The sequence below is a fragment of the Penicillium manginii genome (assembly GCF_028828005.1).
Source record: "Penicillium manginii strain IBT 31320 chromosome Unknown utg000004l:1.0-7231830.0:1.0-7236170.0, whole genome shotgun sequence".
NCBI lineage: Eukaryota > Fungi > Ascomycota > Eurotiomycetes > Eurotiales > Aspergillaceae > Penicillium > Penicillium manginii.
This window is the reverse complement of record NW_026643105.1, coordinates 5,913,416-5,941,037: the sequence shown is the minus strand read 5'-3', so window position 1 is coordinate 5,941,037 and position 27,622 is coordinate 5,913,416. Positions and strand designations below refer to the sequence as shown.

At 50.2% G+C, this 27,622-nt stretch overlaps 11 protein-coding genes across 11 annotated transcripts; 7 read left to right on the top strand and 4 right to left on the bottom strand.

Annotated features, from left to right (window-relative positions):
• Positions 1 to 510: 510 nt before the first annotated feature.
• Positions 511 to 2,230, top strand: N7533_005916 (putative MFS allantoate transporter; the record flags this gene model as incomplete). The annotated part of the gene is made up of 4 exons (XM_057102566.1): positions 511 to 690; positions 766 to 796; positions 859 to 1,143; positions 1,197 to 2,230. 4 exons carry the CDS (start codon positions 511 to 513, stop codon positions 2,228 to 2,230), a joined length of 1,530 nt encoding a protein of 509 aa, XP_056962196.1.
• Positions 2,231 to 3,334: 1,104 nt separating this feature from the next.
• Positions 3,335 to 8,816, bottom strand: N7533_005915 (DNA-directed RNA polymerase II subunit RPB1; the record flags this gene model as incomplete). Its single annotated transcript, XM_057102565.1, has 5 exons — positions 3,335 to 3,350; positions 3,407 to 8,247; positions 8,311 to 8,381; positions 8,450 to 8,606; positions 8,688 to 8,816. 5 exons carry the CDS (start codon positions 8,814 to 8,816, stop codon positions 3,335 to 3,337), a joined length of 5,214 nt encoding a protein of 1,737 aa, XP_056962195.1.
• Positions 8,817 to 9,546: 730 nt separating this feature from the next.
• Positions 9,547 to 11,233, top strand: N7533_005914 (Set1-mediated histone H3-K4 methylation subunit Swd1; the record flags this gene model as incomplete). Its single annotated transcript, XM_057102564.1, has 5 exons — positions 9,547 to 9,616; positions 9,666 to 9,727; positions 9,798 to 9,886; positions 9,940 to 10,080; positions 10,150 to 11,233. 5 exons carry the CDS (start codon positions 9,547 to 9,549, stop codon positions 11,231 to 11,233), a joined length of 1,446 nt encoding a protein of 481 aa, XP_056962194.1.
• A 986-nt stretch (positions 11,234 to 12,219) lies between these two features.
• On the bottom strand, positions 12,220 to 13,358 carry N7533_005913 (class I SAM-dependent methyltransferase; the record flags this gene model as incomplete). The annotated part of the gene is made up of 2 exons (XM_057102563.1): positions 12,220 to 13,111; positions 13,207 to 13,358. The coding sequence occupies 2 exons, from the start codon at positions 13,356 to 13,358 to the stop codon at positions 12,220 to 12,222; spliced, it is 1,044 nt and encodes a 347-aa protein (XP_056962193.1).
• Positions 13,359 to 16,237: 2,879 nt separating this feature from the next.
• N7533_005912 (WD40 repeat domain-containing protein) lies at positions 16,238 to 17,951 on the top strand (the record flags this gene model as incomplete). The annotated part of the gene is made up of 6 exons (XM_057102562.1): positions 16,238 to 16,544; positions 16,772 to 16,871; positions 16,986 to 17,052; positions 17,162 to 17,499; positions 17,610 to 17,736; positions 17,802 to 17,951. The coding sequence occupies 6 exons, from the start codon at positions 16,238 to 16,240 to the stop codon at positions 17,949 to 17,951; spliced, it is 1,089 nt and encodes a 362-aa protein (XP_056962192.1).
• A 1,160-nt stretch (positions 17,952 to 19,111) lies between these two features.
• N7533_005911 (uncharacterized protein) lies at positions 19,112 to 19,945 on the top strand (the record flags this gene model as incomplete). The annotated part of the gene is made up of 1 exon (XM_057102561.1): positions 19,112 to 19,945. One exon carries the CDS (start codon positions 19,112 to 19,114, stop codon positions 19,943 to 19,945), a length of 834 nt encoding a protein of 277 aa, XP_056962191.1.
• A 214-nt stretch (positions 19,946 to 20,159) lies between these two features.
• On the bottom strand, positions 20,160 to 21,473 carry N7533_005910 (tRNA guanylyltransferase; the record flags this gene model as incomplete). Its single annotated transcript, XM_057102560.1, has 8 exons — positions 20,160 to 20,372; positions 20,426 to 20,530; positions 20,604 to 20,692; positions 20,762 to 20,937; positions 21,019 to 21,063; positions 21,115 to 21,246; positions 21,317 to 21,406; positions 21,460 to 21,473. The coding sequence occupies 8 exons, from the start codon at positions 21,471 to 21,473 to the stop codon at positions 20,160 to 20,162; spliced, it is 864 nt and encodes a 287-aa protein (XP_056962190.1).
• A 773-nt stretch (positions 21,474 to 22,246) lies between these two features.
• On the top strand, positions 22,247 to 23,137 carry N7533_005909 (putative transcription initiation factor TFIID, 31kD subunit; the record flags this gene model as incomplete). The annotated part of the gene is made up of 1 exon (XM_057102559.1): positions 22,247 to 23,137. The coding sequence occupies one exon, from the start codon at positions 22,247 to 22,249 to the stop codon at positions 23,135 to 23,137; it is 891 nt and encodes a 296-aa protein (XP_056962189.1).
• A 759-nt stretch (positions 23,138 to 23,896) lies between these two features.
• N7533_005908 (uncharacterized protein) lies at positions 23,897 to 24,477 on the bottom strand (the record flags this gene model as incomplete). Its single annotated transcript, XM_057102558.1, has 2 exons — positions 23,897 to 24,156; positions 24,318 to 24,477. 2 exons carry the CDS (start codon positions 24,475 to 24,477, stop codon positions 23,897 to 23,899), a joined length of 420 nt encoding a protein of 139 aa, XP_056962188.1.
• A 455-nt stretch (positions 24,478 to 24,932) lies between these two features.
• N7533_005907 (rRNA-processing protein UTP11) lies at positions 24,933 to 25,890 on the top strand (the record flags this gene model as incomplete). The annotated part of the gene is made up of 2 exons (XM_057102557.1): positions 24,933 to 25,028; positions 25,111 to 25,890. 2 exons carry the CDS (start codon positions 24,933 to 24,935, stop codon positions 25,888 to 25,890), a joined length of 876 nt encoding a protein of 291 aa, XP_056962187.1.
• A 615-nt stretch (positions 25,891 to 26,505) lies between these two features.
• On the top strand, positions 26,506 to 27,565 carry N7533_005906 (uncharacterized protein; the record flags this gene model as incomplete). Its single annotated transcript, XM_057102556.1, has 2 exons — positions 26,506 to 27,175; positions 27,258 to 27,565. 2 exons carry the CDS (start codon positions 26,506 to 26,508, stop codon positions 27,563 to 27,565), a joined length of 978 nt encoding a protein of 325 aa, XP_056962186.1.
• Positions 27,566 to 27,622: the final 57 nt, after the last annotated feature.

Here is a 27,622-nt window from a genome sequence, read left to right as displayed (position 1 = left end):
ATATGGGATGACCCACCAAAAGAGAAAGTCCTCACGACTGAGTTTCTTTGCCCAAATAAAGTAGGTTTATACTACAAATTGACGTCGTGCGGAGGGCGGAGGGCGGAGTTGGCGGAGTCTTGTCCGCTTCTTTCCCCACACCCCGAGGGCGGGCAGCTGTCCGCATATCACTTAGCTATGGATGATAGGTATACTCAAGGTACTAGTAGATAGAAAATTTATGGGTATCGAGTTTTACTGTATATTACTGGGTAGGAAACCTAGTAGTATACCTAGTAGTATAATAGTTATCTACCATATCTTGCGTGGGGAAGAGACAGCATCGCCTCGGCCTCAGGACCCCGCCTCCTACCTTATTCCCTCACAAAGTCAAGATAACAGCTTATCTACTTGGCAAATGATAACACAAGGTTGTCTAGTCTCTTGTCGGGGTATTTAAGTCTGCTCGATCCTGACGTGGATTATGTTCTCTCTTTACTTGCGCTGTCATCGAACTGGTTTTCGTTCACCATGGATCTAAAAGAGTCGAAAGTGGATCAAGCGCCCACTGTGGAGAAGGATGTTGCACTCGGGGAGGTCCATGATATTGGAGCCAATCTATTCGTGGAAGCTGAGCAACTATCAACTGAAGATCTGGAGCGAGAAGGCGCTGAGGTACTTCGCATCCTAGACTGGAGGATCATGCCTATTGTAAGTAGGAGATACATACCATACCCTCCGTCAAATCACTGTGAAATCTGGCTGACCAGTGGTCTGTTCATTCAGCTCTATGTAACCTATGTCATTCAATTTCTCGGTATAGTGGCCCTTATACAATTCTTGTGACATAGTATGAGCTAACGGTATGGAAAAACACAGACAAACTATCTCTAAATTATGCATCGGCCTATTCTCTCATCCCCGATCTCGGGCTTGAAGGACAGAAATACTCTTGGGTCGCTGCTATCTTCAATTTTGGATATCTTTTCTGGGCCATTCCGGCCAACCTCCTGATCCAAAAGCTCCCAGTTGCAAAGTATATGGGTGGTATGCTTCTAGCCTGGAGTATACTCGTCATTGCCCATATCGGAGCAAAGAACTATGCTGGGATCTTGGTGCTCAGATTCTTGTTAGGCATGGCCGAGGCCGGCGTTAGCCCTTGCAGTAAGAAAGTTTACAGATCGTTCATGATTCATCTCAGGCGTTGACCAAAACAGTGATGGTCATAACATCGATGTTCTACCGGCGCTCCGAGCAGCCTTTACGCATGGCGATTTGGTTGAGTGCCAACGGCATGGCGACTATGGTTGGAGCCCTATTAGGATTTGGCCTTGGACACTCGCACAACACGACACTTCATAGCTGGCAGCTAATATTTCTCACGATTGGACTACTCAACTTCGTTTGTGGTGGTATCTTCCTCATGCTGATGCCCGACTCTCCCAGCTCTGCACGATTCCTAACCCATCGCCAAAAGGTTGTCGCCGTGCGGCGAGTAGCAGAGAACATGATCGGAGTGAAGACTAAACAGATCAAACCTCGACAGGCATTAGAGAATATCTACGATTTCAAAGTGCTTTGCTGCGCGGGAATTGGTATCGCATGCGGCGTGATCAACGGGGGCGTGTCGAACTTTGCCTCTTCGTTGATCAAAGGATTCGGATTCAGTGGAATCTATGCCACTCTTCTCCAACTACCCACGGGTGCTTTTGAGGCTGCCATAGTCCCAATATGCGGTATCGTTGCCACATATGTTCCCAATTCACGCTGCATAGTTCTTGCTATTGTGTGTCTGATTCCTTTCGGCGGTCTACTTGGCATCCGATTTACCAGTCTCGACCACCGATGGACTTTAGTTGGATGCACATGGCTCCAGTATATCATTGGCGCGCCAGTTATTGTCTCTTGGAATCTGCTTTCTACAAATGTGGCAGGTCATACCAAAAGAGCTGTCGCCAATGGTATTTGGTTTACGATGTATGCTGCCGGAAATGTTGCAGGAGCTAATATCTTTTTCGCTCGCGAAGCCCCGCGGTACTATTCTGCTCTTACTGGGCTATTAGTTTGCTACGCGGGAATCATCGTTCTCTCCGTCATGGTATACATCTCAATGAGATGGGACAATGCACGGAGAGAGAAAAGGGCTAACGCCGAGAATCTCGCCGGAGAAGATGTTGCTTCCCAGGCCATTTTAGATGGTTTCAAGGATATGACGGACATGGAGTCTAAGCACTTTAGATATGCCCTCTAATGTCGATCTACTATTATGGGCTATTTGTCCTTATTCAATTCTTACTGAAGAAATCAGCTCCGTTTGATTTTCTCCCGTTCTGTACACAGACCGTAGGGAGCTGAATAAAAAGAATTTTAATGACATTTGTCCTTCAGAGGCTACCACCGGTCGTAGTGTGTCAGTGTAGCTTATAAACTAGCCAACTTATGTCTATTATCTATATTGATGTTCAAGTTGTCTGAAGTCTAGTAGATAAACGTTGTGAAATTGGAGAAACTGAGGTCTTTTCTTGGTGTTAGTCTTTTAGGGTTATAGTGAGGGAGCTAGGAGTGGTAAAGAAGTTTTACGTCTAGGCAGCATCTAGACAGAAAGATACCCAGGTATGTGTGATACTGGTAGCAACTGAAATTATTCAGACGCCAAGAGAAGACCTCAGTTTCTCCAATCTCACAACGTTTATCTACTGGACTTCAGACAACTTGAACATCAATATAGATAATAGACATAAGTTGGCTAGTTTATAAGCTACACTGACACACTACGACCGGTGGTAGCCTCTGAAGGACAAATGTCATTAAAATTCTTTTTATTCAGCTCCCTACGGTCTGTGTACAGAACGGGAGAAAATCAAACAAATACACAGCCCCCATTGCGCTCTTCATGCAAAGGAAAAGAAAAAAGCAAAAGTCTAGAATCGTGGAAGGTCCCGAGTAAGACTTCGAGGCGCTGATGATACCTTCAAGGATACAACTCTAGGTACAAGACCCGAGTCGTATTCGAAAGCCAAGAACACAGTCTCGATTCCTCCTCACGAATCTATCCACGTCCACTCATGAAAAGGGGGGGCAACAAATCTCGTTCTCAATTTTGGGAAACGAATCGACGGCTGGAGCTGGGGCATCTCCAGGGGGCAAAAATGAATAAGGCGAGCGAAGGCTCGCAAGCATTGCTAAAACAGATACAATCGAAAGGGGCAAACACGGCCCGGATCGTTAAAAAAGATGACCATCCAAGTCCGAGATGTCAAGTGCAAGATGATTCTTTTTGTGGTTTATTTGAAAGTTTTGGTGTTGATACAAGGGTACTGATGCCCTAGAAGGGCGTGCCTTGTCGGAGCAAAACTCACTGGCGAGGAGACCTTTTCGAACGTGTTAGCTGAAGCACCGGACGCTTTTCAAGGACTTCGAGACTTACGTTGGACTGTAAGCCGGAGAAGTTGGGCTGTAGCCCGGAGACGTCGGCGAGCCAGAGAAGTTAGGGGACGTCGGCGAGTAGGACTGTGGGCTCGTGGGAGACCATCCAGGCGAGGTGGGTGTGTACTTGGGGGATGTCGGGGAGGTCGGCGACAGGTGTCGCCCACCACCAAGCGCAGGGCTGGTAGGGCTGTAGCTAGGAGACGTCGGGCTGAAGGCAGGGGAGGCTGGGCTAAAGCTAGGTGACGTCGGGCTGTAATTGGGCGACGTTGGCGAGAACCCAGGCGACGTAGGTGAGTACGACGGTGAAGTCGGCGAGGCTTGACCATAAGCGGGCGAAGTCGGCGAATACGCTGGGGATGTGGGGGCAAACGACGGACTTGTGGGCGAGAATCCGGGACTGGTCGCAGAGAATCCAGGGCTTGTCATACCCATACCCATACCCATGCCCGGAGAGGTAGGGGAGTAGCTTGACGATGGAGAGTAGCCAGGAGACGTTGGGCTGGTGTTGAAAGGACTGCTGGGAGAGTAGCCCGCGGGACTGCGAGCCGCAGGACTGGCGAATCCGAGAGGATCGGATTGGTAGTTGTGGAAGCCAGGAGATTCCGAACCAGGCTGTGGGATAGGAGAGAAGCTGGCATCGGGATCGCTATCAACCATGTAAGGAGTGCTAGCCAAGGGCGAAGCGCTGTCATACTGGGTGGCAGCACCATCCGGAATCATTGCATCCTTGGCACCGCTGTTCACGAGTCCGAATCGAGCATTGTTCGACACGACTGTGTTGAGCAAGGTCTGATCCAGGTAGACATCAAACTCTCCCGTTCCAGCGGGGGCCATCTGTCCAAGGATCAGATTCTCAGAAACACCGCGGCAGTCATCAAGTTCTCCGAACGCAGCGGCTTCGAGAAGAATTTCCACTGTCTCCTCGAACGAACAACGCATGAGCGCACCATTGTCGGCACGGTTGATACCGTGACGAGTAACAGGGGTCAGGTAGCCGCGAACAGTCATCACATCGACCAGGAGGGCTAAGTGACGATGGTTGACGTAGGAACCATCGAAAGCCAGCACTTGTGTCAATTCGCGGAGCAGAGCGGTACGAGCGGCCTCGATACCGAAGACCTCGAAAATCTCGATAAACTGGTTAGAATATGTGCGAGTAGCGTCAACGCCAGGAAGAGAAAGGACGGGTGCAAGATGCGAGCCACTGGTCTCGAGAACCCACTCCTTGCAGAGAGGATCCGACTTGCTGGTGTGCAAAGTGCCATCATCCAAAATGCGAACTTTGCTCTTCTCGTTGATGAAAGCACGCTCAACGCCGGGAACACCACGAAGGGTCAAGGTGTCAAGAAGATGCTGTTCGAGCTTCTTCAATGTGACGTCGTATTCGACATCATCGTCTTCATCATCCTTGCCATCCTGGATCTGACGAATACGGATGACTTGCTCATCTGCGTTGTTGTCACTGAAAATGACTGCAATATCGCGAGGGTAAGCCTGCTTGATCTTCGTAGCAACGTCCTGTACGGTGAGACCCTTATCAAGAAGCTTGGGACGACTGAGGACGATACGAAGCAACCACTTCGATTGGAGATTGGTGTCATCGCCAACATCCTCTGGGATGATGAAGTATGACTCTACCATATCCCGATCATTCTCAATAACAGTGGACTGAATTTCGGGGTCGTAATAGATCTCAGTGGCCTCGGTAACAGACCGCAGACTAGTGTGCTCCACAACGCTTCGCAATTGTTTAGCTCCCTCCTTGTCATATGTCTTGTCTCCGATTTGGTAGACTGTCATGGAAGGCGTCTTGATGTTTGTGGCAACGTTCAGAATTTCCTTGAGACGAGGCACACCGAGAGTGACGTTCTTGGACGAAACACCAGCAAAATGGAAGGTGTTGAGAGTCATCTGGGTAGCAGGCTCACCAATGGACTGAGCTGCAAGCACTCCAACCATTTCACCAGGGTTAGCGCCTGCACGGGCAAATCTGTTCTCAATGGCACCGATAACGTGTTGGAATGCAAGCTTGTTGAGCGAGTAGTCCGTCACCAGTCGGCGGAAAGCGAGACGACTGCGCAGTTGAGCCTTGAAGAGCAGAGTAGCGTTGTCCTGCGCCTCGCGAGAGATATCGTCATCTCCGCGAACAACAATCAGTCGGTCAAGGAGCGCCTGCACTTGAGGAACGACCTCGGCAGGGTGCAAATCACTGATGGTGCCCTCGCGGATTCGGAAAGTAGTGCGTGCCATTTCCAGGATTCGCTGGATGTTGATAGGAAGTTGCATCATCTCCTCGTCTTCCTTGGCAACTGTGCGAAGGAAGTTTCGAGACTCAATAAGAGCGTCCCATTCCTCATCCAGGTACTTCTGAACTTCCATGTCACCCGCGATTTCATTAGCTTGCTCCAATACTTCAGGTCCGAGGCTACGCTCGGGATCCATCACATCAACACGGAAACGCTCTCTCATTTTCTCGTCGGAGCATCGAATGATGTCGACTCGTTGGTTCTCAATGTGGGCACCATCTAGACCATCTTCACCATAGATGAACTGGATAATGTCTCCCAAGGAATTTCGAACAGTGCCATCGTATTTGACCATAACTTCTTCCAGGGCCTTGACCAACTTACGCTGAATGTAACCAGTTTCAGCTGTCTTGACGGCAGTATCAATAAGACCTTCACGACCGGCCATGGCGTGGAAGAAGAACTCAGTAGGGGTGAGACCACGGAGATAAGAATTCTCGACGAATCCACGAGACTCAGGAGAGTAATCATCCTTGGTAAAATGCGGCAATGTGCGATACTTGAACCCAAAGGGAATACGCTTTCCTTCCACGGATTGTTGGCCCACAACTGCAGTCATCTGGGAGATATTAATGATCGAACCCTTCGAACCAGAGCGAGACATTTGAATGGCATTGTTGATATCCTTCAAACTCTTTTCGGTAGCAGCACCAGCCTCGTCACGAGCGTTGTTAAGAGCACGGGAAACCTTACTCTCGAAGGTTTCACGGACGTTCATACCAGGCAGCGCCTCGAGAGTGTTCTCAGTAGCGCTGGCAGTAATGGTATCGACTTCCTGTTTGCGCTCACGAACAGCGTCTTCGATCTTGTTGATCGTGTTCTGATCGGGGATCGTGTCACCGATACCAATACTGAATCCGTGGTGCAGCAACCAGTAGTTGACAATGGTTTGGCAGCCGTTGAAGAAATTGACTGCAGTATCACAACCATACTCATTGAAGATGGTGTGAATCACACCGCCACCGCTTGCACCGACGGTCTTCTTGGAAAGCATTCCGTAGAGCAACTGTCCGCCATGGATCAGCAGGCCACCGTCATTAAGAGGGCTAAATTTCTCGGAGAGTGGCGAGCTGTCCTTGTCGATACGGAGGAGGTTGAGACCCGTGGGGAAGGCCATACTAATCATCTGCTTTCCGGTCCAGCGAGGACGGGGCTTGAGAATGGCGGGAGGGGGAATAATTCCGTCCCAGTCAGGCACCCAGAGCATAACGTTCATGACTTGATCCTTGGTCAGGAAAGTATCACGACGGCAAATCTTGTAGACACCACACAAAGTGTCCTGCACGATACCCATAAGAGGACCGTTACGCTGGGGGGACACAATGTTCTTTGGGACAAGGGCAAGCTCAGAAAGCTCAGCTCGGGCTTCTTCACTCTGTGGAACGTGCAAATTCATTTCGTCACCGTCGAAATCGGCGTTGTATGGAGTGGTGACTGACAAGTTGAGACGGAAAGTCGAGAATGGCATGACGCGGACGCGGTGAGCCATCATGGATTCTTTGTGAAGAGAGGGCTGACGATTGAACAAAATGACATCGCCGTTGTCAATGTGACGCTCGACTTTCCAGCCGTAGAGAAGCTGCTGCGCACCAGCACGCTTGGCGTGACGAAGATCAATACGCTCGCCGTTGTCTCGAACGATGTATCTAGCACCGGGGTGCATGTTGGGTCCTCTCGAGACCAAAGCTTGCAGCTTCTCAATGTTGTATGGCGTCACCACCTCGGGGTAGGTGAGAATTCGTGCTGTTGAGATAGGCACACCAACTTCATCAAGAGACAAGTTGGGGTCACCAGTAATGACGGTACGTGCAGAGAAATCAACACGCTTTCCCATCAAATTTTGACGCAAACGACCTTCCTTGCCCTTCAAACGGCTACGCAAAGCCTTGACTGGACGGTTGCCCTTCTGCATCGCCTTGGGTTGACCAGCAATGTCATTATCCATGTAAGTGGCGATGTGATATTGTAGAAGGGACTCGAATTCTCGAATGACGTGCTCCGGAGCACCTTCTTGCTCGCAACGTTGGACATTCTGGTTGGCGCGGACAATTTCAGCCAGCTTGTAAGTCAGATCATCTTCACCGCGAGAGCCACTTGTGGCACCCATCATGACGCTGGGTCGAACGGTGGGAGGTGGCACCGGAAGAACAGTGAGAACCATCCATTCGGGGCGAGCATAATCGTTGCTCAGGCCCATGACCTCAACCTCCCTGGTCGAGATGTTTCGGAAGATGTTCAGAGCCATCGCAGGTGTGATGACCTTCTTCTCGGGCTGTGCCATTTCGTCTTCCATCATGGCCTTGCTAGGCTTCCAGGATCCCACAAGGGTGATACCCTCCTTGCGAACGGTTGGTTGAGCATTGCCACAGCCACCGTGTCTGTTTACCTCCTTCTCGCCTCCTTTCTCGTAATCGTCATCGTCGGGTGTCGGGTCGGCCTCGCAAACTAGGATATCTTTGGAAAGTCTCCAAATGTGATCGAATCGTCGCTTGGGGTCTCGCATGCGTGCAGCTTCTCTAAATTTAGGATCCGCCTGATTTCAACGTTAGCAAAAACATGCCATCAAAGTTTGCCATCCCGGTGAGGGATGACTAACCGCGTTGGCCTTGATCTTTCCACAATTGTGGCAGACAGTCTCCAGGATCTTCTTAATCTTAGTCAAAAAGCCTAACGGGAAAAGATTTGCAGGTCAGCAATTATCTCAAATGTCATGCTCGTCCGTGGTAGACGCATACCGATATGGAACACTGGAGCGGCCAGTTCGATATGGCCGAAGTGACCAGGACACTCCTTGGGGCCTTCTTCGCAAGTCTCGCAGTTGTACTGGCGATCGATAGTACCCAAGCGCGGGTCATTAACACCTTTGGTCCGTGGTCGTTGACGTTGCTCATCCTAATGGTTTCCAAAGATATCAGAACTCGTGTTCGAAGCAAATTTCCTTTCTTCACGGGTGAAAAAAGCAGCATCACTTACCATTGTTTCCGGGTATTCGACGTGAACCACACTCATGCGCTTGGTTTCCTCCGGAGAGAAAAGACCAAACTGAATCTCCTTTACGGTGCGCAAAGGCGCCTTGGAGAAGGGAAAGAAAACGTTCGACATCGTGGTGGTTGCGGGTGAGGGTGCGAAAATGACAGGCCGGGGGATGGATTTGGGGGGTCCGGTAGCACTGGCGCGAACCTGGGGAAAACGAGAGATGTGAGGTCGTTATGATTCGCAAAAACTGAAGTGACGGGATTGCTCGAGATTCGAGATTCGAATACGCGCCGAAGCGATGATGAAACGAAGGAGGGTGGAAGCAGCTGGCCGACTGAGGCCTTTGGCAGCCCTTGCCACGAGGGCGCCCGCGACCTGAGGTCCCTGAACGTCACGAAGCCGTTGAAAAGAGAGAAAACGGGGCGCGCAGAATGGCTTCGCGTGAGAAAATCTCCTTAAGAAGTATCGCGATGCGGAACGCGATATTCTTGGATGGCGGAGGGGATGGTGGTCGTGTCGGAATAGGTGAAAGGGAGATGGCGAGGTGACCTTCACCCGTTTGATGGGGCTTGAGTTTTCGACGGGCCGGAGGGCACCCAAAAGGGTGGGCGGTGGGGTTGGCAGAATCGCGGGATTCCCAGCAAGATAGACATTTGGCCGATAGGATCGGCCCCAGCTTGGCATCCACACAGCCTGTCAGGCGCAAGCAAGGCAAACATTCACAATTCTGCGCTTCCAATTGTTTCAGCTTGGTCGGCATATGCTGAATGCTTGTTCACTCTAATACGTGCCTACTTTTCAGGCGCTTGGGGATTGTGGACTTTGAATTCGACTTCTATCGCCTGGGCCCGCCACAATGAACCTTTCTCTTATCGACCCCTTCGTCCTGGCACAGGACTACCCTGACACTTTAACAGAGAAACTCCGTATGCACACATGATATCTCTGCAGTGAATTGGTACTAATAACTTTCAGAGAGTGGGCATGCGACCTGTTTACGATTTGACCATACCGGTGACTATCTAGCTTCTGGAAGAGTGATTACGCCTCCCCAACAATGCTTTTAAGGAGTGTGAGGTCAACCAGGACACTAATAATTTATGCTAGGTCGATGGAACGGTTGTCATTTTCGATATTGAAACGAACGGCGTAGCGCGCAAGCTGCAAGGACATACCCGCCAAATTCAATCTCTCAGGTACTTAGGACAAGGAGACCGATCTGGCATCCGGTGCTAATATCTTTCGGCAGCTGGTCTCGAGATGGTCGATATCTCCTCACCTCATCGCAAGATTGGAAGTGTATTTTGTGGGACCTGAAAGATGGCTCGCGTGTGCGCACAGTCAGATTTGAGGCACCTGTGTACATCGCGGAGCTGCATCCATTTAACCAGTACGTCTTCCCTCGCCCATGCTTTACCTCTCTCTCAATACAAAAAATTAATGATGATTCTCTATTTAGCCTTCTCTTTGTGGCCTCGCTTTTCGAAGATCAACCCGTTCTAGTCGACGTCTCCTCCCCAAAACCTATCAAACGAATCCTACCATCCGCGCCTCTTCGTCCACAGGCTGCAAATGGCGAAGAAATCGATCCGGCCGTTGCAGCAAAACAGGCCGCCCAAGATGCAAAGCATTCGACTTGCGTGACCATATTTACAGCATTTGGAAATCACATAGTCGCGGGAACGTCAAAGGGGTGGATTAATATCATTGAGACGGAAACCTGCACCACTATACACTCCATGCGCCTCTGCAATGGAGTCGTCATCCTGCTTCGGCTCGCTAGTAACGGCCGAGACTTACTAGTCAACAGCTCCGATCGTGTCATTCGCACTGTCCTCATGCCCGATCTTTCCCAACTCGGTATCGATCTCGAGCCTTCAAACATAAAACTTCAAGTCGAGCACAAGTTCCAAGACGTTGTCAATCGACTAAGCTGGAATCACGTTACCTTCTCTTCGACTGGCGAATTCGTCACCGCTACGACATTCATGAACCCCGACGTCTACGTTTGGGAACGTGGACATGGATCCCTGGTGAAAATTCTCGAAGGACCACGCGAGGAACTCGGCGTGGTGGAATGGCATCCATCCCGACCGTTGGTTGTCGCTTGTGGCCTGGAGTCCGGCTGTGTTTATACGTGGTCAATTATCAGTCCGCAGAAGTGGTCTGCCCTCGCGCCCGATTTCGGCGAGGTGGAAGAGAACGTGGAGTACGTGGAGCGCGAGGACGAATTCGACGTACACCCCGCCGAACAAGTTCACCAGCGTCGTCTTGATCTCGAAGATGAAGAGCCCGATGTCGTGACTCTCGACCGGGTCAAGGGTGATATTGAAGTAGATGCGGCCGGCACCTTTGGTGTACCTGTCCTCCTCGATATTGAAGACAGTGAAAGTGGCGAAGACATCATTGCTGTTGGGCCTGGTACAATGCGACGACGGACTCCCGGCACTGTTCGGGAAGCTGTCAACGGTGATGCCGGTAAAGACTCCGGCCCTGCTGCTCAAGGTGTGTCGCGTGGTGCGGCTCGAAACCGTCGACGGTAAAAGTGGCTTTGTGATGTTTCATCATTCGGCGTATTGCCAGATTGCTACAGTACTTTGCATGGGATGATGGCGTTCAGGTGGTTCATGGCGTTTTGTAAAGTCGGAATTGTCGAGCTGACAGGAGAGACGAAACCAGTCCTACTCATGTTGGATTGATAGCTACAGGATGATTCCATTCTTCAAGAATTAAGATACCCTCACGATGGATAAGATAAAAACTACCAAGTCTTACTGAAAGCAGGCGGTTTCTCCTAAGACGTTAACTTCCAAAGCTCTAGAGATGTTTGAGTGGGTTGAACAAAGGCTTGTTAAGTTATCTGCTAGCAAACTCAACCACGAGAGCCAAGGTACAATTAGCAACCTGGGTATATACACCAAGCCGAAACAAAGAAGCTCGGTCCGGAACGCCGTATATGCTAAACAATAGCATGCAAAAAAAAAACATCAAGAAAAATCCAGGGATATAAAGTGAGTCATGATCATCGATAGCCAAGTCGAGTGTTGCGAATGAAGCCGGCACAGTTTGCTGCATTTTCGATCACAAGCCACCCTCGGGTGCTGCAATCAAGGAGAGATGAAGGCCTAAGGCTGGGGCTGCAAGAGATCCTGGGGTTGTCTTTGGGAAACAGAAAATAGAAAGAAACAAAGCACATTTCCCCCGCCTGGTTGAGTTGGGAATTTGCATGGGAAGTATGACATCCGCCCAGATGCCAATGTAAGCATTGCATGTTTTGCGACACCATCTTGCTTGTGCAAGATCTTACTTCCACCGCGTCAAAATATTCAACGGGACTGAATATCTGCGAATTGACATAGATTGCCTGGTCACATCTGAGACTTAGAGCAATCGCACAAGAGAATGCACGTCGACTTCACAACAAGATCAGAACATTCCGGGGCTCATTTATCTTAGTCTCACGCTGGCCATCAGACGAGAACCCTCACAGTCTTCGTCATCATATCCTAGGGAAGGATACCTGCTCGGTTTAATTCGCGAGTGGCTTGCGCGCTTGATAGATGTGCAAGATATTGTAACAGTGAAGGTCCTTGTTGAAAGCTTCCGCTTTGACATCAGCCGCAATGCGCTGGATCTTGTCAACAGGCCAACCATACACACGACTGAAAGGGGCCAGGCTTAGTGACTCAATGCTCTCCGAGATTGCGAGGTTATACCAGCGAGCCACCTTTTGCTCGTGCTCATCGTTGTGCCAAGGGTTCAAGGGAAGGCCGACCATCTGATGATCAATCTCAGTGAAGCCCGCGTCTTGCAGATTGCGAATCGTTTCGCGCGAGCTATGAGCCAGAGGACGGGTGCGAGACTCGGTCGCATTCTTCAAGGCGGAATACCAATGGCGGAGAGCAAGCCCACTTAGCGAACGGTCATCGCAGCGAGGTTCAAAGTCGATCTCCACTTGTTCAAACCAACCGCCAGGGCAAAGATGAGAAAAGATGCGTTTATAAAGACTTGGCCAGCTGACAACGCTGCCGCTACCCATCTGCATATGAACAAGGTCCCATGAGTCTTCTCCGAGTGTCCAAGGGCTTTCAAAGTCAAAAGGAGCGTAGAAGTCACAGTTCTTGGGGCAATTGGCTGGCTGGATTGGTGCGATGTCGACACCGACCACGAATGAGTCCGGGTACTTATTTGCGACTTCCATGCCCCATATTCCCGTTCCACATCCTAGATCCAAAATCCGTGATTTGGGTGGATGTGGTGCATAGATTAAGCCATCAGAGACTCGAGCGACCGTGAAAAGCTTGTGGAATATATCGAGACGATCCTGTTCGTCGTCATCGCACGGGAGCATATAAATTCCCTTACGGTAGCTATGGTACAGGCGCCCGTTTTCTTGATAGGGTGGGTATTTTTCGGGGATTCTGTTATCAACAAAGACACGGCCGTCAGTCAGTCAAGTCCTCAGGTGCGGTCGCGGTCAAGGGTGGGAGGAAGCTCGAAGTTATCAAGAACGTACTTTCGATTGGAAATAAGCGTTGGCGGAGATGGGCGCGAGGCCTGGGAAACCTGCGAGGAATGAGACGCGACAGACCCATTGCTGGTAAAACGACCGGCAACTCGACGGTCTTTCTCGGCAGGATCACGGTCGGTGATCATATATATGTCCATTGCCGTTGATGTCTGCCGTGAGCGAGCCCGCTCGCTCGTGGGTACCGATTGGGAGTGATAATATCTCGAACGGCCTGCATCACTGGCCGGGGTCGACTCGGACTTGTATCGCTTTGCGGGGGTGGAGAAGCCATGGTGGGCGGCAACTAACGTCGAGATTGGCTGTTGGTGTAGGGGTTATGGTTGTTGGGTTTTGACGAGTCGGAGGAAATCGCAGGTGCGCGAGATGAGGAGAGCAATTTCGGAGGCTCAGAGAAGGAGGATTGAGATCAGCGATCGCGCACGGGGAGAATTGGTCCAGGGCATCGACGGAGCTTCCCAGCCACCACACACAAGACCCGAGGGGCAAACACGAAGCACGCTATGCAGTTGATGAACCAGGACAGCTGAAACGCAAGGGTGGACGTTGAAGTTTAGAATCGATAGGCCCCGAGGCGATGGAACTGAAGAATGGATGGAGATCGAAATCGGGGTCGAGTGAACTAGGGCGAGGGTGAAGATGTCGAGGACAAGGACAAGGCTGAGACAAGTTGGGGGCGGAGAGGAAGGTAGTCGCGGAGAAAACACACAGCTTCGTCACCACTCAACCAATCCCAGAAACATCCCAAGGACGGTTCGAGAGAGGGGGCGAAAGGAAGAAGGGGGGGGGTTAATAGAAACCACGGAAGACGAGCAGGGCGAGGGTTTTTAAGGTTGTGTAGCCGCTGAGTTGTGTTCGGGAGGGTCCACGGTCCAGTCCACACAGTTAGGAGCCACTCAGTCCACTCAGTCCACAGTTGGGTTGGCGGGGGCGGATAACACAGCCGGGAATGGAGATTCCAAAGCAGAACAATAATGTGGCTACTAGTAGAGGGTAGAGGATATAGAGGAAAGGGAAGAGATCTCAGAAAGTGGCAGCAGAGCAAGAAGAAGCGAGCTCAGGCCCAGACGATCGGAGCGTAGGGGGGGGCAGCGGTCTGATACGTCTCTAATACCCCCCTAGTAAGTACGTTATTCTCTAGTAGTCTAGTACTTAGATTATTTAGTACTTCTAGTACTCCTACGGAGTAGTATTTCACATAATCTCGCCTATTCTGGCTTTTACAATACCGACCTAGCGTCATTTAGTCTCAAGATCGACGGCTCCACTGCTTTACGCGGGAGGTCCGTCTGATTTGCACTGATCTGATATACATAGTTACAGGTATATACTACTCTTCTAATAATACTGATAATACTATTTTTTTCATATGATTGCAGATTAGAATATGATCAGTACCTACCTAGGTAGGTATGCCCGCTATGTAGAGTACAGAGTACAACTTGAACTACTCGGTATCCCATAGCTGATGTATAATTCCCAGTTGATAGTACTATATACCTAGGTATTCATAGATTTCCCTCATCCCAATCCTACTAGTACTAGTACTACTACTTCGTACTCCTACTAATATCAATGATCCCTGTTCCCTCCCTGTCCAGGGCTACCCAGAGCTTCGGGTTTACACCACCGTGGTTGTGCTCGGTTCGCTTCGCTGGTCAGCATTTCCCAAGAGTTTCCAGGTTCCCTTAACCAGGTCACTGGGTATTCAGGCCCACCCAGCTGCTGCTCAGCCCAACTGACTCGCCCATCCCCCCAGTCCGCCTCGCCCCCATTGCGCTAATGACCGTGCGGCGTTCTTGCGATCGGGCAATCATCGAATGTATCAACTTTATCCCCCCCCCTGCACCCATGGATCTTCCCACGGCCCAGTCCGCCTCTACTGGACAGCTGCACCGGGTCCAATCGCCTGGAATGACTGTCGAAAACTTGAACTTGAACGACATCGCCCACTCTCTTCAATCAGAAGTACTTATACACACATTCTTAGCACTGCCCATCTGAAGGTCGATCGGTTTCAGCAGAGGTGACTCCCTTCCAGTCCCCACTCATCCCCCCCCCCCCCCGGTATGGCAGCCTAGACGACTGTGAAGGTGATCCGGCGCTTCTAGGACAACATATACTGGGCAGCAACATATGTAAGTGTATGGAGTACGAGTACCCAGAAATTTGACGAGTGTACATACTCCATGTGATGTGGATCACCCCCTCTCCTTCTTGCATCCACTGAACACAGACCTCGTCTCGGATTTTCCATGGCATGACGCCGACGGCTTCCGCGGAGGACAGTAGGTTTGCGCCTCGCTCCACCTGCCTAAGGTTTGGAATGAGCGGTCTTGTTCGGCCTCTGAACTTGACTTTCCATCTTCTAGAAGAGAGATGTAGGCCACTGACTCCATACTCTCGGAAATTATTTGATTTTATTCCATTTTATTTTACTTTAATATTGAAGGTCCAATCCCGGCATGTCTCCCAGTTCTTGTCACTGGAACCGATCTCTAATCCCTACGTTCCCGAAGGTCCGCTTTCAATCCGTACTGGACCTGCAATGAAATAACTGTGATCCAGTTGATTTGCCAATTACTATGCTTCATGAAGTTGCAATCAGAGATATCCAGTACACAGTGCTACATAGTTACTGGCTACTCCGTAGATACAGGTCATTTGTAGTAGGCGGGCCGGAGCCCCACGTCCCGCCAAAAGGGATTTTTTTTTCTTGGCTCCGACCTCATCAGGGCCTCCAGGGTATAGTCCGTTCACTCTTGGGCGATCCTTCATACTTTGTCCGCTCTGTCCAACTGTTTCGCTCGTCGTCATTAAACTCATTGCAGATCGGCCGAACTCCGCCTGTTGTGACATTCGGTTTCAGCCCTGCTAAACCGTGCTCACGCCCCTCCATCCCCGAGCTATCATTTTTTTTGGTGGTTGGAGAAGCAAACGAGACAGGTAAACAGTGAGAAAATAATTAAGAACTAAAAAGAAAAGGCCCACTTTAGAGGACTTTGAGAAGCCATTCGAAATGCCTACTCTCAAAGCGATTGCCGCGTCGACGCTATCTCTGCCAGCGGAGAATTACATCTACTCCATCACTGCGTCAGCACCAGGCTCCTTCGCTGCCATCTCATCCGATGATTCTTTACGCGTTTTCGATGCCGCCAATATTGACCATGTGTCAGTGGTCTCACACAAAACCCACGATGGAGGTGTTACCTCGCTGCGGAGCTTTCCTACGGGGGATTCCCAGCTTCTAGCTACTGGAGGTCGGGAAGGTACAGTCAAACTATGGGATGTCCGAGCCGGGAATACGGTATTGGAAATGGAAATGCGTAAGGTTTCCCCCCCTTTTCTCTCTAATTATGTCTCATTCTCCTCAAAAGCCATGACGTCTTGGGATGCCCTGTACCTCGATGAAGGCTGCATTTCCGGGATCTGCTCAACGGCCGTCGGAGAATTTCTGCGCTATTATGCAAGGGTATCCTAGCTCGGGGCTTTCCATGTGAAACTGGCTTGACTCTACTGTATACAGCTGGGCTAATACTAAAGTTTTCTCTAGCGAGACAAAATGCTGTCCTCTCGCTTGCTTGCAGCCCGGAGACAAACACCATCGTAGCCGGTTCAGAACTGGTTTCATCGCAAGCAATTGTCGCATTCTGGTATGTCGGCTCTTGAATCAATCATATTTTCCTGTCATTTGATCGGGCTGTACACCAATCCAGACCCTCGTGTGTGACCTCGGCAATCATCAATTCGCTAACCTTCGTCCGCAGGGATATCAGATCGCCACAAGCACCTCGTCTGCAATACGTAGAGAGCCACAACGATGATATCACAGAGGTGAGTTCATCCCCCGCTCAAACATCCGGCGGGATCCGTTCGTCCCCAATAAATGAATGCAAAAGGCTAATCTGACACCGGCACCCTGCGTGGGACCGGTGGTACACAGCTCCAATATCACCCGAGCCGCAGCAATATCTTACTATCCGGCAGCACGGATGGGCTCGTAAACATCTACGATACAACGGTAACTGATGAGGACGAAGCCCTGGTGCAGGTCATCAACCACGGCTCCATACATCATGCCGGCTTCCTTTCCGATCGCACCATCTTTGCTCTCAGCCACGACGAGGACTTCTCTGTGCACCCGGCTACCGACCCAGACGAGCCTGGGGAAGGGCCCGAGCCCGTGCAGTTTGGGGATGTGCGGGAGCCTCTGGCTTGCGAGTACGTTGCTCAACTGTGCATCGGTAGCCAGGGCCCGTATATGGCGGCCGGAAATAAGATGTATGTGTACAGCTGCAAGCTGTTCCCCTGCCCCGCACGTGTGTCTCCATTCATTTTAAACTTTCTGGAGATGGCTGACCGTTTTTTCTTTCTTTTTTGCTTGTCTGCAGTGATCAGCGCCTGGATCTGGTCCCATTGGTATCTAGTCCAACGTGGCAGTTTGATAAGGATAACACCTGGCGTCTTCCTGGTGCGCATGGTGATGAAGTTGTGCGCGCTGTTTATCTCGATGAGCAGGTGAGTTTTCTCTCTTCGGTCGCTCGATTGGTTGGGCGGGTTATTGATTGTGAATGCATTATCAGAGCCAGTGCGTCTTTACTGGTGGAGAGGATGGATACGTACGGGCCTGGAAGTCCACCGAGGATGGAGATGCGCAGTCTCAGGCTGGATCTGCGAAGACTTCGCGGAAGGACAAGAAACAAAAGGACCAAGGACGCTTTAAGCCGTACTAGTGTGTTGCGGGTGGACGCATCTGAGTGCTGCTGTCTGCTGTTGTGTAGCATTGGGAGTTGGTGGTTGTTAAAAATAAATGACAATATGTCTCTTCAGAATAGTTATGCTATTTTCTTCAAGTTACTACCTAGGTACCTAGGTAGTATTCCAAGCTTTCTGTGCTTTCCATAGTAGCGACAGCCCCTATTAACTACTACTACTACTACTACTACTACTACTACTACTACTACTACTACTACTACTACTACTACTACTACTAACTAGTACCTCCCGGGAAAATGTGAATTTTTACTACAGGGCCACTTTCGTAGCTCCTCCATACTACGTTTAGAAATCATAGTAGGATAATCACCTAATAGTAGTAGACTACCTATGTAACTATGATATGACTACTACTATAATAGTACTAGTAGTAAATAACCTTAGAAAAGATTAACTATGAAATACCTAGTACTTACCTACCTAGGTAGGTAGGTAGGTAGAAGTAAACAAGGCGAGAACGTACCCGCAGGTGCCCAGGTGTAAATATAGGTATCTGGGTAGGTATATATTTCTTCCAAGTTCTCTTCATACTAGTAGTATCATGATGTGATACTAGTACTACTCCCTGCGAGGCCGGAATATATATTCATCTAGTAGGTACTACCTAATAGCATGCTGCCTAAGGTACTTGAACTTGACAGAGCGCGATCTCGGGATCAAAGCAGTCTATACTACTGAGGTAGGGATGGAAAACCTTTATACTAAATAGACAACGTCCGCTAGCTGTAGATGTACTATCTTTCTCTACTCGCCTGGGTAGGAAGGGAAAAGCTGGGGAAATCGGGCAGAGCAATGTTGCCTGCCTGTAATTTCAGGCGTCGACAAATTCTTATCAGCCAGGAACCGCGCCCCAGGTGGACCCTAGGATTTTTTTTCTCGCTTTACCCGGTACTTTCTTCTCCAAACTCCTCGCAAGGGACGACAAACCCTTGAAGCAAAGCCCGACCTGTACAGAAATAATTATTGGAACTTATACCAGTTCCAACAGTTCAACGCCCGACCTCCCCTATACTCGAAACTCGGCAGATTCTGCAATCGTGCTCCCTCCAACTTGATTCCGCCGCATACCCTCAGCCCAGAATCCCACCTCGCCACCTCTCCCCCGGCCTCCCGCAAAATGGACGCTCAAGCCTATCTTATGCGGCACGGCTGGTCCGGCCCCGGTAACCCATTGAACCCAAACCAACGTCCTGGCCCTCACGGTGGCCTCGGCCTGACGAGGCCGATTCTCGTTGCGCGCAAGCAGAACAATCACGGTGTTGGAAAAAAGACCACCAAGGACCCTACAAACCAGTGGTGGCTCCGTGGATTCGAAGATGCCCTGAAAGGAGTGGGCGACGACAGTTATGAAGCCACATCCGCGCGATCGAATAACGCCTTGACAAGCGAGTTGTATCGACACTTCGTGCGGGGATCAGGTCTAGCCGGAACAATCAATGAAAAGAAAACGACCGAGGCCAAAATCGCGGAGCCAAACGAAAAATCCAAGTCGAAGTCCAAGCGAAAGCGCGAGTCTGACGAGGACGACTCCGACCGCCGCGCGAGAAAGGAAGAGAAAGCTGCGCGCAAAGAGGAAAAGCGCAAGCGACGGAAGGTTGATGGGGATACGATAGAGTCGAGCGAGACATCTGGATCGGAGAAGCGGAAGGAGAGCAAAGAGGAGCGTCGGGCTAGACGCAAGGCCAAAAAGGAAGCGAGGGCGATTCGCAAGGAATTGAAGAAATCCAAGAAGCTCAAACGATCGGCTCCCGAAGAAGATTATCCGACACCTCTATCTACAGCAGACACCACAGAAACAGACGAAGCGCCTTCAAAATCACAAAAGAAAGAGGAAAAGCGGGAGCGAAAGGAGTCCAAGAAAGAAGGTCGGGATTCTGACTCGAAAAAGGAGAAGAAGGACAAGAAGGACAAGAAAGAAAAGAGAGAAAAGAAGTCGTCAACTACAGCTTGATTTGCAAGTCTGATGATGATACAATGATACCAAAAGCGGCACATTGAATTGGAGTTTGTGCTACGCTGTTTGAAGTGTTGGATACATAGTCTCTTACATGTGCATTTATTCTCGCATCGTCTCGCGATCAAGATACCCATTTCGTTTGGTGATAATAACGAATACAACCAAAAAGTCATTTCCATACCTCGTTGCTTTTTTTCGAGTCTCAACTTTAAGCTGGTAGCTTGCCCGGCTTGCCAGATAGGATCCATGGTCGTCTCTCCCAGAAATCGTTCTTGATAATATCAACGTGGTCGACAACGACCTGTGCTTTCCGTCGCAGTTTTCGGAGCCTCTCTTGCTGTGACCTCGATTGCTTTCCCTCTGGCACAGCGCTGTTGTCCACCTCTCCTTCCTGCGCTGACTCGGGTTCTTGAAGTTCGAACTGAAACAATTTGTTAGTGATGTTGGACCAGTTGAAGAAGTGGATGTTCGCACCTGGCGGTAAAGAACGCTGCCTTTCTTATAGATATCCTCTTCATTGTTGTAGTTGATTCCAAACCGCTTGAAGAGGATTTCATTTTTATCGCCAGATACAGTTCCCTGTGTAAAGTAAGTCGGGTGTCCTTCGTCGAAGATCTTAAAAGAGATAACGCTATTGTTGAATACTGCATACCTTCAGTTCTTGTTCAGCATCAGTGTTGCTCATACCGCCCTTCAGAACCATCATCCAGAATGTTGTGTTGTAGAGGTTGTTGATGTGACCTAGTAACACAAAATCAGCTTAATACTAGTACGCTTAACATACCAATGTTAAACTCGAGGTGAACTCACAGTCAACCTGTCTCCAGCTCATATAGTCTCGCAAGATCCCATTTGATGGGTATATGACTGCCCGCCCGTCGAATGAAGGCAGGTAGGGTGGCTGAAGAGGCGTTGAGGGGAAGTACTCTGACCACTTGTGAATGTAGTATCCCGTAAATGTTGACACAATAGTTGTCACGAGTTTTCTGGAAAAGAGATAGTTCGATCAACAACATTGGCCCATTGACTAATGTGCAAAACGATATGCAGAATTGGAATAAACTTACGCACTCCGCCGCTCGAAGAGTTGGCAGTTGGGGTGGAAGACAAAGCTGTGATTTTTGTCAGCAAATATATAAGGTGAAATTGGCAATGGACGGTACCTGAACTCGTCGCTAACTCCATAGGCGATGCATAGATCCGGTAGCTCTTTCATGACCTCGACCGCAGCAGCATTCATCAGATCCAAGGCACGGCGATCATTGGGCTTGGTGAATTGATAGTGGTCTGAGAACCTTTATAGATCGATATCAGTTCCGTAAGATAAATTTTATGGGAAATTATATTCAAACAGGAGTATCTTACTTGTGAAACCCTTTGCCATCGATGCGCACGACAATCCATGTACTGGGGAGCAGGACGTCTGGCTGCTCGAAGTCTTTGACGTACTCGTATCTGCGGCAGGTCAGTAAATATTATCACACCGACTGCTGCATTTAAGAGCCTACTTGGAGTTCGCCATGGTTCTCTTTGTCTCTAAAGAGCCTGGGGTTGTGGAGGAAGGCTAGTCCCTCCGACGAAGAGTCATTTTGTGTGGGTGTCCATGACCCGCCCATGGAATGCCCGCCCGCCGCGGGATTTCAGGCTATGCAAGAAATTCGTACAGTACTTTAGAAGTATAACGTCTATGTTTTGCCCTGGGTGAACCTTCGAAGGAAATTCAGAAGAAAAGATGTAGTGTCCCACATACTCTCACCACATATTCATTGAAAATCCAAGTCTATCTCAATATTTTCAAGTAATACTTGTCGTTGACTCAGTACTAGTTAGTAGTTGTAACTGAGAGTACTAGTTTGTGATATGATCGTGATGAATGATAAGGAAATTTTAATCAGGGAGAGCCTTTGAAATGTCCATTGTCACAATGGCACCATCTGATTTCAATTATTTCGTCAAGAGAAGAGTTTAAAATGAAAATGAAATTCTTCCCAGCTGCCCGCAATAAACCTATAGTGATTACCTAAAGCGGTTAGCGCAATATCGGAGCTCCTTCCAGGTCTTTTCGGCATCAGCGAAACCCCATCGCGATCTCTCCCAGCAGTCCCGACTATCAACGCCGGTTCACGCCGTCTGCTACCAATCACCCTAGCCCAGGAGGCATGCCGCAGTATCGGTAGTTGGATATACTCAAGTTACCACCTGCTCATTCTGAATCGCATCCAACCATCCCGACCAACCACCGACCCTTGGCGACTTGTCCCTCACCGCGGCGTCACTATTCGAACACTCACAAAGATGGCATCTCCCAGTCAAACCCAAGGCTCTGGGCCGGCCACTCAACCTATCACACCACCAGCTGAATCCTCCTCAGCAGCTAACGGCGTATCTGCCCCCGCCGCGACCACCTCCGCTCAAGCATCTAGTACCGTACCCGCAACAGCACCCACCACCTCAACAGCACAGCTACCCCAAACCCCCGGCACATCTCTTCAAGATAGCGGTAAATCGCGACGTCCGCGTGATGTGCGACTCGTGCACATGCTCCTCGCCTCGCTCGGCGTAACAGCATATCAAGACCGCGTCCCCCTCCAACTCCTCGATTTCGCATACCGATACACCTCCAATGTGCTCACAGACGCAGTGCATCTCGCCACAGAAGGATATGCAGGTGCCGTGGGAGATACTGGAGCTACAGGAAAGGGTGCTGCGTCTACGGAGACGAGCGGTGTGTCATTGCCAGCCCTACGACTGAGTATTGCGTCGCGTTTGCATTACCAGTTCCAGACGGGTCTACCGAAAGAGTTCTTGATGGAGGTTGCCTCGGAGAGAAATCGTATTGCTCTTCCGGGTGTCAACCGAGGCTTTGATCCTGCCGCGGCTGGCCCCAACGGTGCGCCTCCCGCCGCCAACCAGAGCGTGCTGGTTGGAGGTATGCGATTACCGCCCGAGAGATTCTGTCTTACGGGCACTGGGTGGAATATGAAAGACGAGTGGGATAGTGAGGGAGAAGAGGATATGCCCGACGCGTCGCAGCAAGTTGGATCAGGGCCCGCTGCTGGGGGGGAAGACGACGACGAAGGAGATGAGGACGATGGCGATGGAAAGATGGAGGACATCTTTGGCGAGGATACTACCATGGGAGAGGCTGGCGATGGAGATGAGGACCAGAAGATGAATGATGCTTAAACCACCGCTCTTTTTTTCCTTTGCAGGCCATGTCAGGCTTTCATCAACTATATCTTGGGTGGACGGTGTTCTTTGGCGCTTGGAGTTTATTTTTTCCCATCTTTCAAATTTACAACCATCTCGACCTGGGCAGAAGACCGGGGTCCAGGGTTGGGGGAGGATATGTCGGACCATTGATTCCATACGAATCGCAATGGCTATTTAAGTCACGTTGTCATTGGAATAGTGATGCGCCAGATAAGAAGAAAATAAGGAGAAAGAGACATCCTGGCGAATGATCTAGTGAATGAGAACAAGAAATGGATCCTATGTATAATGTACATAATAAAATGACATCCCATCGCTCCAAAATTGGGAAGATCATGCAACACATGCCCGTAGAAACGCCTAAAATACACCATTTATACGCCGTGAGGAGAGAGAAAACACGGGGACTCGAAATCCACGCTTGGCTGCTTGTGAGACGGAGATGATCTGGCTCTAGTAAGTTTCGAGAAGCTGGAACATCTCCTACCAAACATGACATCTCGCCAGCGCCCGCATTGCGGTAGACCGATATTCGGGAGACCCCTTTCGGTTTTCCAAGCTTGATGTTTCATACCCACAAGGATGCTTTGAATTGATAGGAGAAGCAATGCAAGCAGCGAAGATCTGCCCAGACGCCGAAACCGATAATGAAGATATACACTCACCAGAGATGTGTCCGGCTATGAGGAAGAGAAATGAACCATGAAAATAAAAGACATTGCCCAAGCAGCATCACCTCTCCTTGGCTTCTTTTTGTTTCCGCTCATCTTCCCGCATCATCCGAATCACCTCCTCGCGGCGCTTCTCGACACGTGCTAATTCTTCATCTCGGACACGTCGTCGGTCAGGATACGTTGAGAACCACTCCTCGCGTGCGCGATCCTCCTCCTCTCGGGTGGCGTGGGCTAACATGCAGGAGTTCATGGTTAGCCGTTGTTGACGGCATACCCAAGTGGCAGTAACGGTACGATTGACGGCGCATTCAGCAAAAGCTGCAGAAAGTTTGTTAACGAATTGTTCATTCAAACGGTGGCCTGGCTGAAGGGCAGGAAGGCACGTGGCACGACTCGGCCGAGTTCGGGTTTCGTGGAATTTATGCCAAACAAGGGCCTCGGAAATTGTAATTGAAAGCAGGAGAAGTGATGCCACATACCCTTGATCTCGGGGGCGCAGTGGCCTCGTACACGCTTGTAGTAGAGCGCTTTCACTTCTTGCTCCTGAGGAGCTGAGAGAGGAAGTGGGTTCCGCAAGTTGAACTTCTTGGGAGCGGTATTTGATGACGAGGCATCGGAGGATGTCGATGGTGTGGCCATTAGGATCGAGAACTTGTTCGTGCGGAGATCGTGAGGTTGACAGCCGCAGATCAGATGTCTACGAGTCGGGGGTGCTTAATCGGCTGTTCGGGGCGACAGCAGCGATTGATCGGATCCAGGACTAGCGAGAGCTGGAAGGGAGTTCGGGTGAATGTATAGACTCGAGTGGTTAAAACAATTGGGTTCCACGGACGATGAGGGGGCCTGGTGGGAAGAGGAGTGTTGATGCGGAGCGCGAGCAACCGAAGTTCGGGCGGAGAGCCAAGGCGGAAGCAGAAAAAAAAAAGCCTCCAGACTACTTCACACTCACACCACTCAAGTCGTTAGTGGGCCCTTTTTCCAGCTCTACTTTTCCATCTCTTCCAGAGTCGTTGGAAATTTCTCGATATTTTATTTTTACTTTTATCTTCGTCTTTCCCCACCCTCTTCGACTGGAAACGTGACAACCGCTCGAAATGTCTTCTATGCGCAATGCCGTCCAGCGGCGAAACCACCGCGAGCGTGGCCAGCTCCAGGGCCGTGAAAAATGGGGTATTCTCGAGAAGCACAAGGTTTGTGCCCATCTTAATCTGCCTTTTGCCTAGCATGAACAAAGTCAAAACCTGAAAAACAGTACTAATATTTGCATGATAGGATTACTCGCTCCGCGCGAAAGACTACAATGACAAGAAGGCGAAGCTGAAGCGCCTCGAAGAGAAGGCGCGCGATCGCAATCCTGATGAGTTCAACTTCGGTATGATGGGCGACAAGAACAATGTGCAGGGACGACATGGACGAGGCACTGGCGTCTCGCGAGATTCTGCAGCGGCTCGCGGGCTGAGCCACGATGCTGTCAAACTCCTCAAGACCCAAGATAAGGGCTATCTTCGGACCGCCGGAGAGCGTATTCACCGCGAAATCGAGCGCCTGGAGCGCGACGTGCAGCTGCAGGATGGCATGAACGATGCCCTGGGCAAGAAGCGCCAAGAAAAGGAACAAGTGAAGGAAGACGACGACGAGTTCGGTGGATTTGATGATTTGGATGATCTCGACTTCGATGCCCTACCACAGAAGAAGAAATCGCGCAGAGTAGTCTTTGCCGACGACCGCGGCGAACAGCGAACATTGAAGAACAAGCGTGATCAGGATGAAGATGCCATGGAAGAGGATTCTGACAAGGAAACATCCACTCGCAAGACTCCGAAGCAATTGGCCGCCGAACGGCAAGCGCTTGTTGAGGCGCGACGAGCACGCAAGATTCGCAAGCGTGCCGTCGAGTCCCGGGACAACAAATTGACTGCGTTACGCAAGCAGTTCAGCGAGATTCAGGCGGCTGAGAATGAAGTCGACTGGCAACGGGCTAAGATGGACAACATGATTGGAGGCACAAACAAGAATGGAGTCAAGTGGAAGATCCGCGAGCGCAAGCGTTAGTGGCTCGCGGGGCTTTAACGAGTTGATGACTGCCAGCGTGCTCCATCCACATATAGCTTGTCACATATTTTCCTGTATTGATATTGATACCAGCATAGACAAGGAGTTTCGGCGCATTGGGAAAACTAAAATATACCAGTATAACTGTCTACTCTGATATTCTTGTGGTTCTTTATGTAGCAGTAGTAATATTAGTAGTACCTATGTAAATCTTGCAGTACTTCGGCCTACTTCCAAGTAGTACCAACTAAGGTAACAACTCGTACAAGTCTTACATTCCAAGCCATTCACGCGGGGTGCATTGATAATCGCCCCCGCACTAGTGTTCTACCCTAGGGTACAGAGGAATGACAGTGTTGACCATGTCCGATGACTCCGATCACGGCGCGATTATATACCGCGTTAGGGTAGGAGATCCTTAATGGCTGGCCGCTGATAGGATTAGCGGAGGGGTTACTAGTACCCTAAGGTACTAACTCTCCCTGCGAACTCCACCCTCGATTATAAATGGGTGCTTACTAAGTTATCTTTTATCAGAAATGTCGCCACCCCTCACTTGACGCACTTTTCCTTTCCTCCCTGTCCTCGCTCTTTCTCCTTCATACCGAATTAGCCATGGCTCCCTCTTTCGTGACCATTGACACGGGTGACAGCGACTTCGACATGGCCCCCGCGCCCCGGTCGTTCGACACCGTCACCTCACGCACTCTCCTCCTCGCTCCCCCCTCCATTGCTACCCAAGAGGATAAATTACGAGCCCTCTTCTCCGCCCACCCCCGCGCAACCACCGATCTCCAAATGCTCGACCGTCTCTCCGCCGGTTTCGTCTCTCTTCCCACCAACACATATGATCTCGTCCTGATTGTCACCGACTCCGATGGCTCACACCGCGCCGAAGCTTTAAAGCTTTTGACCCGAGATGTGTACACCGCTCTCGTCCCAGCCATGAAGGCTGGTGCACAACTTCAAACACAAGATAAAGCACTGGATGCGTCGGAGGCCATGGAAGCCATTCTTGCGGGCTTGGTGCAGACTGGCAATGGTTTCGAGAAGCCCAATTTTGAACAAGCCACTGCCATTCCGCTTAAGTTCGGCCTGAATAGAAAGAAGAAGACTACTACTGCTCCGGCGCCAGCGTCAGCCCCACCAGTGGGCTTGCCAGTCACCGGATTTACAGCAAATGATTTAAATGGGAACAATCACGACCGGGATGATGATGACGACGAGTTGATTAATGAGGACTCTCTTATTGACGAGGAAGATTTTACGAGACCGATCATGCCGCGTATGTTCCACATCTATCCTTACCGTCTTTTTTTCTGCATAGACATGTCCATTCTTGGAATGACTGCTAACCATTTCCCTAGCCCCAGAGTGTCAACCTAAGACCGGCCGGAGGCGGCGAGCCTGCAAGGACTGTACTTGCGGTCTCGCAGACCGACTTGAAGCGGAGGATAAGGAGCGGCGGGCGAACGCCGATAAGAGTCTGAATGTTATGAAGCTGCAGACGGACGATCTGGCCGAAGTCGACTTCACTGTCGAGGGCAAGACAGGATCCTGCGGTAGTTGCGCACTCGGTGATGCATTCCGCTGTGACGGCTGCCCTTATATGGGCCTGCCTGCCTTCAAGCCTGGTCAGGAGGTCTCGATTTTGAACGACATTGCCCAATTGTAATTGATTTGAAGTTTGTTTGGCGTGGAAACATGGTATTTCGGGTGCATTTGAATTCTT